Source organism: Drosophila bipectinata, chromosome 3L, assembly GCF_030179905.1.
Source record: "Drosophila bipectinata strain 14024-0381.07 chromosome 3L, DbipHiC1v2, whole genome shotgun sequence".
In the NCBI taxonomy this organism is placed as follows: domain Eukaryota; kingdom Metazoa; phylum Arthropoda; class Insecta; order Diptera; family Drosophilidae; genus Drosophila; species Drosophila bipectinata.
Window position 1 is genome coordinate 12,414,493 of NC_091738.1, and position 12,242 is coordinate 12,426,734.

A 12,242-nucleotide genomic window follows, 5' to 3' on the forward strand; every position below is an offset into this window, starting at 1 on the left:
ATGCAACAAAAAAAAAATGGCAAAAAGAGATTTGTTTATTGCGGAAGAAGAAGTGAAAAGTGCGGCCAAATCACCCCGTCTTTGTGCTCGTGCAAATTAATTTGTCTTAGACATTTCAAAGGCATCTCACGGATGCGCGCTTTGCGGTTTTTGTGGTCACTTAAATATTTACATTTCATACCATATCGCCATACCGCCATACCGTATCGTATCGATATATGGCGGAGATATCAATGGATGAGTCGGCCAAAGAGCAACTCTTCTTGGTTTTCCACTTGGCCACAAAGTGCGTTTTAATTAACCCAAGTGCCGACCTGGCCAATTACTTTTTGCCTGCTTCTGCAATGCCGAGGATCGCAGACTCAGTACTGATGGGGGGATTCGCAATGACTTTCACTTTCCCGCCTGGCTTAAAGAGCCAAGGAGCCCAGTCAGCCCACGGGGGGAAGTGCGGGCATCGCAGGGTTAATGAGGATGCCACATTGCTGCAGTACATTTCGTGCCGCTTCATTGTGATTATCTTGTTGAAAAGATTCAAACTGTGGCAGCCGCTTTCATGTAATTTATTTGTTTATTGTCTTGGCCAGGGCAAGGCCTGATATCCACAGACATACACTATAAGACCTACAAGTCGATCTATCCACCGAGCCCAGGAGGCAGCCAACCTAAACCTTCAATTTTTGGGGTAAAGTGGCGACCGTGACTTGTTAAAAATTATAAAAAAATATTTTATAAGTACTGTATTTAAATCAGTTATAGATTTAATCAAAGAAGCAGCTCCTTACTTAAGACTACTATTAGTTAAAATTATTAATCAAAGTCTAAAAAAGTTAGAAAAAATATATTAATTTTTATCTGATTTTCATTCAAGCCAACTTTTAGTGGAAAGTGATCAGTGTTCACCTTGTGATCTCAAGACCATCTTTGAAGAAGTACTGTAGTTATGTATCTGCTACACTTGCACTTGCCATTTGCTACTTGGGATGATGCTGTTGTTGCCACTTAGTAGTTGTTGTTGGGTTGTTACTGTTGTTTACGTATCGTCTGGTCTTTGTTGTGGAATCCGTCCATCAGTCCATTAGTCCATCCGTCAGTTGGCCCGATTGTCGTTCCGTTAGCTCGTTAGAGCTGAAGATGAACAAGTTTTTCCTCATCTGGCGCACTCTAGACTTATTTCTTCATGAAGCCAGGAAGCCAGCGATTTCTCATCTTTGTTGTTACTGTTGCTGGTGTTGCTCTTGTTGCCTCTGTTGGTGCTGTTGATGTTGCAGTTAGTGCTTTTTTTCCCCGATGCAAGTACCACCCGCAACCTCTGCCCTACAAAAAGACTGAAGAAAAAATCCCGACAAAAACCACACACAGCTCATGCAAGGCGGCTTAATTAGCTCTATAGGCTTTTAAACTGAGAGAAAAATTGATGGCATTTTTAAAATCAAATATAAATAAAGATGGTATTACTTTAGTTATGCTTATGTTAGGTTAGGTTATAATAATATCTTATAAGTATGCACTACAATATTTTTAAAAATTTTTCGTTCAGTGTTCCATTGTTAGTACTTTGGAATTTTTGAATTGGTAAGATCTCCGCAGACTGCTTCGCTTTCGTTCTCACATCCCTTTGTTAATGCCTTTCCGAGTGAGTGAGCTTATCCAATTTCTCTGCTTTTTTTCACAGACCAATTTTTCACCTGATCAAAAGAAAGTTCCTAGCGATTGGGTCCTCAAATTTTGCGCTGGATGGAGAGGAGAAAGAGTTAAGTGCATTTCCTGGAAATAGCGTTTCCTCTGCCGCAGCCCAAACAGTTTTCCACAGAAGCCAGTTCGGTTCAGTTTTCCGCACTTTGGCGGCTTTCAACTTGTTTTGAAGTTTGGCTGAGTTTCAGGAAAGATTTTTTTAAGATGGGGAAGTAGTCTTTCTAGCCATGATCATTGATTTAGAGCTTCCCAAGATCATGGCTAAGAACTCCCCAAAAAATCTCTCTAACTTTCAGACTTTTCTAAATCAGTTATCTCTACATTTTGACTTCATCTTCAAACCAGCTGATGGTTGAGTCATGTTGCATGTATCTGCAGAAAATAAAACGGCAAAGAACCGGGCAGAGAACCCGATCCGAAGTCGACTTGGCTCAGAAGCCGAAGAGCCAAGTTGAGTTACGCGGTTACTAAGTAAAAGACAAACTCGATTTCAGTTGGGTCGCCGTTGCAAGTTTCTTTTCATTGGTTTTTGGTGCCACATTCCCTGTTCGCTGGCCTGGCCTGGCCAGCACATGATTCTCACATGATTAAGCCAGATTGCTTTCAGCTGGCAGCTTTCAGCCAGATATATCTTGGCTGTTTCTGCAGTTGTTTGCCTATTTATAGCACTGCAGTTTGGACTTTGCCCCGATGACGCAGCGTCTTTTGTCAGTGATTTGCGGGTTATGCCATGGATTTGAGGAATAAAGCTAAACTATCATTGATGTTTGCAAAAAATGTCTTAAAAAACGCTAGAATATCAACACTTTTGTTACAATTTACATCACTGCAATAGCAATAGCAATAGCAATAGCAATGGCAATAGCAATAACAAATCAAATCTAATCCAATCGAATGGAGAGTCGGAGTTCAAGTCGCCAAGTCAATTGCAAAATCTTTAGCACACTCGAGAGCTGCATTCTTATGGAGGAGGCTTCTTCTTGGGTCTCTGGCACTGTGTATGGATCTATGGGGCCATTGCGAAATGCAAATATCAACAAATGAGCAAATCGTTTCGTTATTTGTTTGACAGAAACACAAACGTTGCATCAAAGTGGGTAAACAAAGGCACTCGAGATGTCGATGCCGGAGATGTGAGATGTTACCTTGGTGTCCCGCCGAGCAGAGATTCAGATAATCCCGGGGCTGATGAACGGTTGACCCAGTCGAGTGGATTTGGTGGCCAGTATACGCATTCTTGGGACCGACTCGGAGTCCAGAGTTCTGATTCAATTGATGCTAATTGCTAATTGCATAATAATTCATTCTGTGCTCTTCCGCATTGCACAATCTAAGGCTATTTTGCTTTTCTGCACAAAATGCAAAATGCAAATCCCCCCCCTTGGCAGATCTTTAATTAAAGCCATCACAAACACTCTTTACGAGTGCCACACGGTAAGGAGGCGTTTGGATTATGAGCACCCCGTGTGGATTACTCATACGCCCCGTCGTCGTCGTCGTCCGCCGCCTGGACACGCCCTCGCGCAAATCGATGGCAACGCCCCTTTGATTTTCCTATTTTCCCTGCGTCATGTGGCACAAGAGTCGGCCAGAGAAAATTCCCAAGGAGGCCAAGTCGAATGCAAAGATATTTATTGCCATTGATTGGCATTGATTTCAGATATTCAGGTTACCATTCTAATTGAATTCTGTGGGTGTTGAAGATGTGCTTGATTGAACAATATATAGGGCTTATAAATAGAGGTTTGAAATAGGGAAACCTTTTAGGATATCAAAGAAATCATAAGAAATAGTTAAGGCACTTAAATAGGAGAGTCTTTAAAGGGTATTAGGTATATCTTTCCAAGAATCCAAACACTTTTTCTTCCTCCTTTATTTATTTAAAACTCCCTTTATCCGGCTTGTTAATTTTCACTTAGTCCTGCCAACAAAATTCAGGCTAAAAGAGAACCGCCAAAGCCTTTTTCAAGTTCACGGCTAGAAGCCAAACGAACAAACCGGGCCAACAACACCACCCGAAAGCTGCAATTTCTGAATTAGCCAAATTACTATTATTTGCCGCAGCCCAGGCATAGATATAGATTCAGATACAAAGCCCAGACACACACATACTCAGAGATACATACGCACATAGATAGTCAGATACCTATGCGGGGAAAATAAAACTATAGCCTTGTCTGTCTGGCTTTTCGCCTTGGCCCTGCGAAAACTGGCTCTCAAAAATTTGTTGGCCCTGCATTCGGCAATGTGGCTGAATGATTTAATGTCCTTTTTGGCAGCCACACCCCAGAAAACCCCAAAAAAATAAAGCAAAATAAGGGACGAGATCCCCACCACTTGTCCCTCTGCAGTTTATTGTCTAGACTGCGGAAAATAAACTTTATTTGGTTTTCTCTATTTCTCATTTATTTTTCGGCGAAAAGTGAGTTTTTGGACGCGGGTAGGTTGGTGTAGGTTCCCTTGTTTCGCGCTGTCCGTCAGTTAGTCAGGAGCTTAAGGACCTTCCCCCAATTCAATTTATAATGCCGCGACATTTTGCACTTTGCTTTCGGGCTTTCGGGGTTCGGGTCCCGGTCCCGGGCCCGGTCCGGGCTTGCGTGACTCCGACATTTGCACCACCAAATAGCAAAAAGTAATAGCAATAGCAACAAAAAATTAGCCAAATGATAAAAATGAATTTTTTTTTCATTTCAATTTTAATTCAAAGCGGATTTTGGCATTACCTTGGCGGGGTCTCTCTTTGTTTCGTTTTTTTTTTGCGGCAAATAGAAGGGGGAGGTTCAATGGAGTTCAGTTTTGATATTTGCGTGCCTCGCCGCAGAAACTTTTTGAATGGTTTATAGTTTTCTTTTATTTTTCCTTTTTTTTTTTTTTATGCTGCACAAAAACGATGCGCATTGCCGATAAGGTCGCTCTCCCTCTCAGAAAGCTCAGAAAGGGTTTCCATTGCATAACACCATCAATCTTTTGCTTTTCTGACCAGGCTGGGAGGTCGGATCGAGCCGGGAGGATAGGCTCTGCCGCAGGCCATATATCATTCACAGTGTCTGGCTCGCTTAACAACATGCAACAGCAACAGCTACAGCCAACACCAACAATTGCAATGGCAATACCAACCAACAAACACCAAAAACACAGCAATTAAAGCCAATGAATTGACAAGAAACTGCCGGCCCAAGCAATATTTTGCAAACAATTGCGGCTTTTGTCTTTTGCGGATTCCGATTCCAATTCAAAATTCAAATTCAGGGTGAGGCTGGCTCAGGGGGCTGTTGTCCAAATTGTAGGGTACTTTTCTGCAATGATTTGACATTTTTAACTATCTAACTATGAGGAGCTAACAATACAATTTGCATATAAGCTATTAAAAAGAATCAAAAAAAAAGGTGCCGTACTTGTTTCTAAAAATAACATTCATTTCTTAAAGTGAAGGTTTGGCTTTTATTCCATTAATAAATTTATATAATAGACTTGTCAAACTTTATTTCCTTTTCATTTCCGTAATCTTTTCCCCCATTGAAGGTGAAAGGCCAAACCAAATAGACTTATTTAATAAAATATATAAAATTGTGCACAAATTGCAATTAGGGTCAAGTTTGAGTTTTTCAACTGCTGCTTGACCTGCTTAGAGCTTCGGAACTCGGTGCCCCTTCTTGGGGACTGAGCTCTCAATTTAATTACAAAACGGAAACACATTAATCTCGAGCAATTGAGCCACGTAATTAACAGTCGAGACGATGATGATGACGATGCTGTAAGATTAAAAAGTGCACTGCCAGCAAATGATTCTTGGTTCTGCAACTTCCATTTCCCACTCCGAGCTCTTCCAAAATATCTGCAACTGAGTTGTGAGTTCATAAATTTGCGGTCTCCCCCCAGCTGACTGGCTGGCTGGCTGTTTCTGTTTGGGCCTTGGCCATAACGGTTGGCTCCAGAAACGAGAGTGCAACATGCTGCGATTCAGCGATTCTGCTTGGTTAGCTGTTTTTGAAAATGAAATATTTGTAATCGGCAGAAGCAAAAGGTTATAAATTTAATCTGGAACCTGGGCCTGATATTCTCGGTCTAAATACTACCACAAAAATCGTGCAGCACGGAATTTTGTATTTTAATTTTATGATTATTGAGATTTTTGAGAAATTTATGCCATCGACATTATTGCAGTTATTTGTCATTTTATTCTTAAGAAAACCAATTTAAATCATGAAAAAGATTTGGCTTCTTTAATTTCAGTTAAAAACCATACTCTTCTTGTATAATTTCCATGTAAATTTCATTTTGTACCTTTTCTTACTTTCACTGAAAAAATCGTTTATTGTTTTATTGTGAGCATATACAAAAAACCGAAATAAATAAGCTATAAAATGGAAAATAAAGATTAAAATAATTTAAAGCTAGACTTTACAAGCTCTGCCACTCCCACGCTGTGGTTTTGGAGATTCAATCAAGTGCGCATAAATTTGTGGGCTTTTGGTGTAAAATGCAGTTTGGCTATTGCACAGAAAAAAAACTACAGCCATAATTTTACGTTAAAAAATAACTATAAATCTATAATAATCATATTAGCTTACAGTAAAAAATGGTTTGAAAATAAAAAAAAAACCATAAAGCATGTTTGTTTTGTAAAAAGCCTGGTTTTTTTTCTCACATGCATATGCCTTGCGAGTGGCGCCCAACGTCCATGTGGGTGGTCTCTGGTCCGGTGAAAAGTCCATTTGCATCTCTCCGCCGGTTGGCATCGATTTCTAAAACAAGAAAATTTGCATTTAATTGGGCAAGGAGCGGGAGGTGCCACAAAATGTATTTATTCTGCTTTGAAGTGACAAGCCCGGTCGCAAGGCAAAAGCAACTCTAGTTGGCCTGGGAAAAACGCAGCAGATGAGATTTTTTTTTTTTTGGCTCACATCAATCAGGCAGGGATCTTTGCATTTTGTCTGTTTTGGGGGCTTTGGTGGGGGTTTGTTATTTTATCTGCGACACGATGACGTTTTCAAAAAAAATTGAAAAACCAAACGAAAAAAAAAATAGAAATAACAAAAAAACAAACCGAACCGATGAGTGAAAGTACATTTTCGTATGTTGTGTTTGTTGCAGTCGTTGTTGTCATTTCTTTAGCTTTTGGCCGTAATGTGTGTAAAGTTTGCAACCGTCGACAGACCAACTTCTCATGGCTGTTTGTCTCTTCGTCTTTTGATTGTCTGGCGATAGCCAATTGAGATTTTCATTTGTCAGTCAAAACAGCAAGACGAAACAAAGCGACATACCTCCCCATACAGCGAAATACCCCCTCCAATACCCATTACCCATGAAAGAAAAGACGACGCGTCTGTCAATGACATAGAAAGAGAGTTTAAATCTTCAAAGTCTGAGCATGATATGTACTTGTTACCGCTGCCAATGTTTTTCTTTTTCTTTGGCTGTTGCATTAGTCTGATTAGACTTTTGTTGATGTATCAGCGTTTCACTTTCGCTCTCGCTGGGATCTTGGTTTCTTCTGCGTCATCGAAAGATTTCCAATTGCCCCTATCGTGGGGCACGTGCCTGATAACCTGTTACCAGAAACTTGAAGGGCACATTTTCAGAAGTTTTCTGTTGAAAATTTCACACCTGATAACCCTAAGCCGGAAGTGCAGTTCGAGTTTTTGGTTTTGCATTAAAGTTTTCTTGAGAAGATAAACAAACCTATCCAAGTTTATTACAAGAAGTATATTATATACTATATTATACCTCTTTAAAACCTATTGAAACTAATTTCTTAATCCAAGATACGATTTCAGAGTTCGTCTCTATGGTAGTTGAACCTTTTGCTGAAATTGTGACCTCCGTAAATTCGTTTTTAATGATTCCAAAACTTGTCCTTCAAAATTAATTACGCCCTTTACTACTCCACGATACTATACCTTACCTTACCTTACTTTAAGTTTGCTTTGGATCTTTGAACTTTACTCTGTGGGCATAAATCTTAGCTAGGCTCAGCTGAGCTGGCTAATTACACTGGCAATCTTTTAATTATGGTCCAAACTATTTCGGAAAATGAGACACAAGCGACCCACAAAAGGTTTGTGAGTTTTCTACTCCAAGGGGGTCTCCTCCACTCATTACTCACTAGCAGCGGTTCTTGTCACTAATCACACAATGCTAAAGAACAAAACTTTTATACTAAAAAACGAAAACAGAGACAAATGCTTAAAAAAAAAACATCAACAAATGTAACTGGGTCAAGTTGTAAGTTGTAGCCGCTGTAGTTGCCGACGAAAAATACAAAATAATTGTGGAAAATCTCAAGATCTTTTTATCTGCGGTTTTATTTTGTTGTCTTTCGGTTTTTGTTTGTTTTTGTTTCGTTTAATGCCCTGGCGGTTTGTTGTTGGCCTGGCCTGGAGTGTCGATCTGGGAAACTGGGCCGAGTTTCAATTAAGTTTTCAGCCTGGAGCCCGGCTTCACACCCCCATCAACTCTCAGTTGTACACCTTACGCACTTGAGAACCCCGGAGAAAGGGCTCTTCAGAGTCTGAGAACCCAAGAATGAGAATGAGAATGAGAATAAGAAGGTCCAATTAGAGTGTATTAGGCAATTAGAGGTAATCAGACTTTCTGGTAATTATCATTAGAAAATTATTGTAATTAATTGAAGCAGACAGAGTGTGTTTTCAGTGCTGTTTCCGCTTTTGAAAATGATGATTACCGTAGACTACTTCCATTAGATCGTTCTTTGGATTTATAAATTTTAATTATTTTCTCTACGGCTCTGCAATTATCTGACGTCGGTGGAAAATTTCGAAAGGTGATTTTTTCGTGTGACTTTTGCGCGATTGACATCCAACTGGACGGGAGTCAATAAAAATTATTTCGCGAAAGTTGTCGCACAATATAGCGGTTGGCCTCCTCTTCATTTTCATTAAGTTGTATTTTTAAGTTTTATTTTCTCCGACTTTTTATTAGATTGTAATGTTTATGCTGTCACTGTGCTGTGCAGCAGCAGCTTCAGCTTCGAGTCGCCACTCGCCGCCACATTTCGCAGCCATAATTCAACTAATTAAATGCACATGAAAAATTCAACACTCGAAAAGGCAAACTTGACAAATCGTACCAACTCCGATCAAGTTAAAACTATAGGAGATAGCGGGGTATGGAGTTGAAATGCCAAAGCCAAAAACTTTGGATGAAACGCACTGGAAAATATTTCAAAAATTGAAATGCACGTCAAATGGAATTACTGAATTTTTCATCAACTTCGAGAGTCGAGTTTGGTGTTTGGAAGGTGATTGGAAATAGTTTTGATTCGTCATGGGAACACTCTGGAGATTCAAGAGGTCAATACTACAGGTGATTTATGATTTTAAAAAGTTTTCCATTAACTGTATTTTATGCAGAAATATAAATAAATACCAAATGACATTTATCAAATCCCTGTTAGCCCCAACAGGGATTTCTTATATGATGGTTTTAATGCAGGGCCTAAGTTTTTTCCAAACTACCTTTCCCAATTATGGTACCCGATTATGGCCAAATCTCTGGATCTCCGTAGGGCCACTTAATGGAATTAACAAGATTAACTATGGTCGGGTTCATATGTTTTATCCAATGCTTGTTAAAGACTCGCCGAGAAATGATTTTCCCAATCAATTAGCTCTGACCTCCAGCTGCCCTTGGGCCTTTTATCGGACCTGCGCACTCGCCGCGGGAGGTTTCCCTTTCTTTATTATCCCCACCACCACCATTTTGCCTATCATTGGACCACGATCCACGATATTGCCCTAGGTTTGGGCTACCGTTCCAAGTGGCCAAAAACCCAAAAAAAAAAAACCAAAGACCGATCCAAACGTCAGCCAGTTGGGCGCAACTTTCACTAATTTTCAATGCGAGCAAACTTGATTTGTAAATTGCGGCAACAGGACGCACTCCGATTAATATTTCTCACTCATTCTCAGAGGTAGACCCACCTGGGTCTCAGACAGACCCCACCTCGCCCAATCAGCCTGACAATTTTCCACTTCATTTTCCGCACTAATTGGAATGGACACACGGGAGTTCGCACGCCAGATTATGTTTTACAATCTTCCTAGTGGTATGGGGCCTTAATTGATCCTAATTTGAAATGGATATATATTTAGGGTTTATTTATAGGATGAGTTACAAGATCCATTTGTAAATCAATACATAATAATAATAATAACCTTTAAGAAAAACCATTTTTACGAAAGTAAACCCCTAATTTTTGGCCCAGAAAATACGATGGGGTAATTAAAACGGTTATATCCCCTGAAAGCCCCGACTGGCAACTTCCTTTTTAGCCTTCCGCTATAGTTTATCGCTTTATTATGACACGCAAATGGCAAAATTAGCAAAAATATTTGAACAGAGTAGAGTCGGGAGTTGGGAGTCGGGGGTCTCTCTGATGTTATAATTATAATATAAAATGCAGCCGGCCCCGCTGTAAACATAACCCCATAATAGACTTGTTTTTTTTGCGCCCCATCGCATTTGCAATGTTGGCCAAATCTCTTGGCGTATTATTTTTATTTAATTACCGCTGCTGTTTCTGTGGCTGAAGTTGCTTTGGTGGCTGCTGCATTAATTGGCTTGTTTTGCTTAATAATGATTATTGGTTTTTATGACTCTTTGATTATGCGATGATGCATCGAAAAAATAGACTCGGTGCTCGGTGCTCGGTGTTTGGTGCTCCAAGCTACTAGTAGCTACGAGCTCAAAGCGGGAAAGTCTCGTCTTGTTTTTCCACCGGCTCTTGGCGAGGTGTTGAGCATTTTGTTGAAGTTGATGGCCTGTCAGTCAGTCAGGCAACTCAACTGCCGGACAGACACTGTCCGTGTGTCCGTCCCAGTGCCGGCCTCTTTCTGATTTCATTTCTGTTTCTTCTATGCCGTGTCTGGCTGGCAGTGCTGCTGCTGTCTTAATTATGTAATGTGCGCATTTGAAGACAATTTAAATGGCCGGCAGTTGTGGAAAAACAAACACGAACTTCGGTGGCCCAGAAACGCCAGGAAGACGTTCAGAAATTAACCAAATGTCGACCACTTTATTGCTCTGGAAGTGAATCGTAAATCAATTCATTGGACTTCAGTATTAATTATCTTATTTTTAAAGAGGAAGTAATGAGGCAGCTATTAGTACAATAGGATAATGATTTTTACGAGATATTTTAAAGATATAATATATTTTTAACCGCTTTCAGAGTGCTTATAGTGCCGCATGGGGCACACATATAGGGTACAGGGTATGCCCCATAATTATATGCACTTGATCTGCAGAGGCAGAAAATGTGCAACTGGAGTGGAGTGGACAGCCAAGTGGACAGCGAATTATGATGAATGGTTATGCAATGCGGTCTCCAAGCGGACTCATCGATCGGCGGAGAGGTGGAAAAACCGTTGCCAGTTGCAACTCCTTGGCGTAGCTCTTGACCCCATTTTTGTGGCATGGCATGGCATGGCATAGCATGGCATGGCAAATGAAAAGCCAAAAATCCGAAAATACTACATCTTGAAACGCTTCAGAAACTTTTGGGACGCCCCCGAAACCGAAACTTGCGTTGCATTTTTAATTGCTCAGTGATTAAGCGGCAATTACATAAAATTAAAAACCAAACTTGATTTCAAATTAAATGATTACGGCAGCGACTCAGAAGACGACGCACCACAGAAGAAGAGACCACTGAGCATGCGAAGAAAGTGAAAAGCCAGAAGAAGAGCCGCAGAAGAAAGCTAAAGAAGAAGCAAACAAAAATAAAAACGATTAGTTACATTCGCTTAACAAAATGTTGAATAATTACTTATAATTATGATAATTCCAACTAAACACTTGTGCGGGCGGTTGCATCAGCCCAATTTGCACCACTAACCCACACTCTACGGTGGGTGCATCGCATCGAATCGCACCACTTTAGCACGCAAGCGGCTCCACACTCGGCTGGTTAATTTATGTCATGATTCCGCACATAAATTCCAAAGGAATTTTCCTATAAATTACTGGGGCTTTTCCCTGTCGCCCTGCTCTCTGTTTTTAGTTTCTATGTTTTTTTTTTTTAGTTAGCAGAGATGTCAACGATTTCGTTTTCTTTTCTTTAATTTCTCTGCTGCAACATCATTACGAAATGGGACGTTTTTCTTTGGGTTTTCCACGGTCTTGTTTTTCCGTATTCCCGGACTTTTTTGTCGAGGCACCTCCGAGAGTGGAGCCAACGATCCCCGTGACATCTCTCTAGAAAAAAATACTTTTTGGCATGCGCTGACACGGAGAAAACATTAAACCAGAATTGGTCGGGATCTTTGGAGTGGTATGGAGGAGGTCCCGGGGCTGCATCAATAAATTTAGATCATAACGCTGAGTGACAGTAATGTGTCATCAGCGGGTGGAAATAGTTTCTAACGAATTGGGGTGTGGGTGTGGGATTGGGGAGTGGGTGCGTGGGGAATTCTGTGGGTGTGTATTTCTGTTGAATCATTATTCATTCAAGTTGGTCTTTGCCGCCGAGGTGGCGCATTCATTTGATCTGATTTACATTGATTTTACGAGGGATATAGCTGGTC

The 12,242-nt window shown here is 40.5% G+C and overlaps 2 protein-coding genes across 2 annotated transcripts in view; one reads left to right on the forward strand and one right to left on the reverse strand.

Annotated features, from left to right (window-relative positions):
* ko (Stork-head domain-containing protein knockout) overlaps positions 1-12,242 on the forward strand; it is a 55,314-nt gene that overhangs the window by 4,229 nt on the left and 38,843 nt on the right. The gene's annotated exons all lie outside the window — the stretch shown is intronic.
* LOC108124655 (uncharacterized) lies at positions 1,071-10,270 on the reverse strand. Its single transcript, XM_070279479.1, is given in 4 exon segments — positions 1,071-1,157; positions 1,160-1,294; positions 1,296-1,317; positions 10,227-10,270. Coding segments are annotated over 4 exon segments (288 nt in total).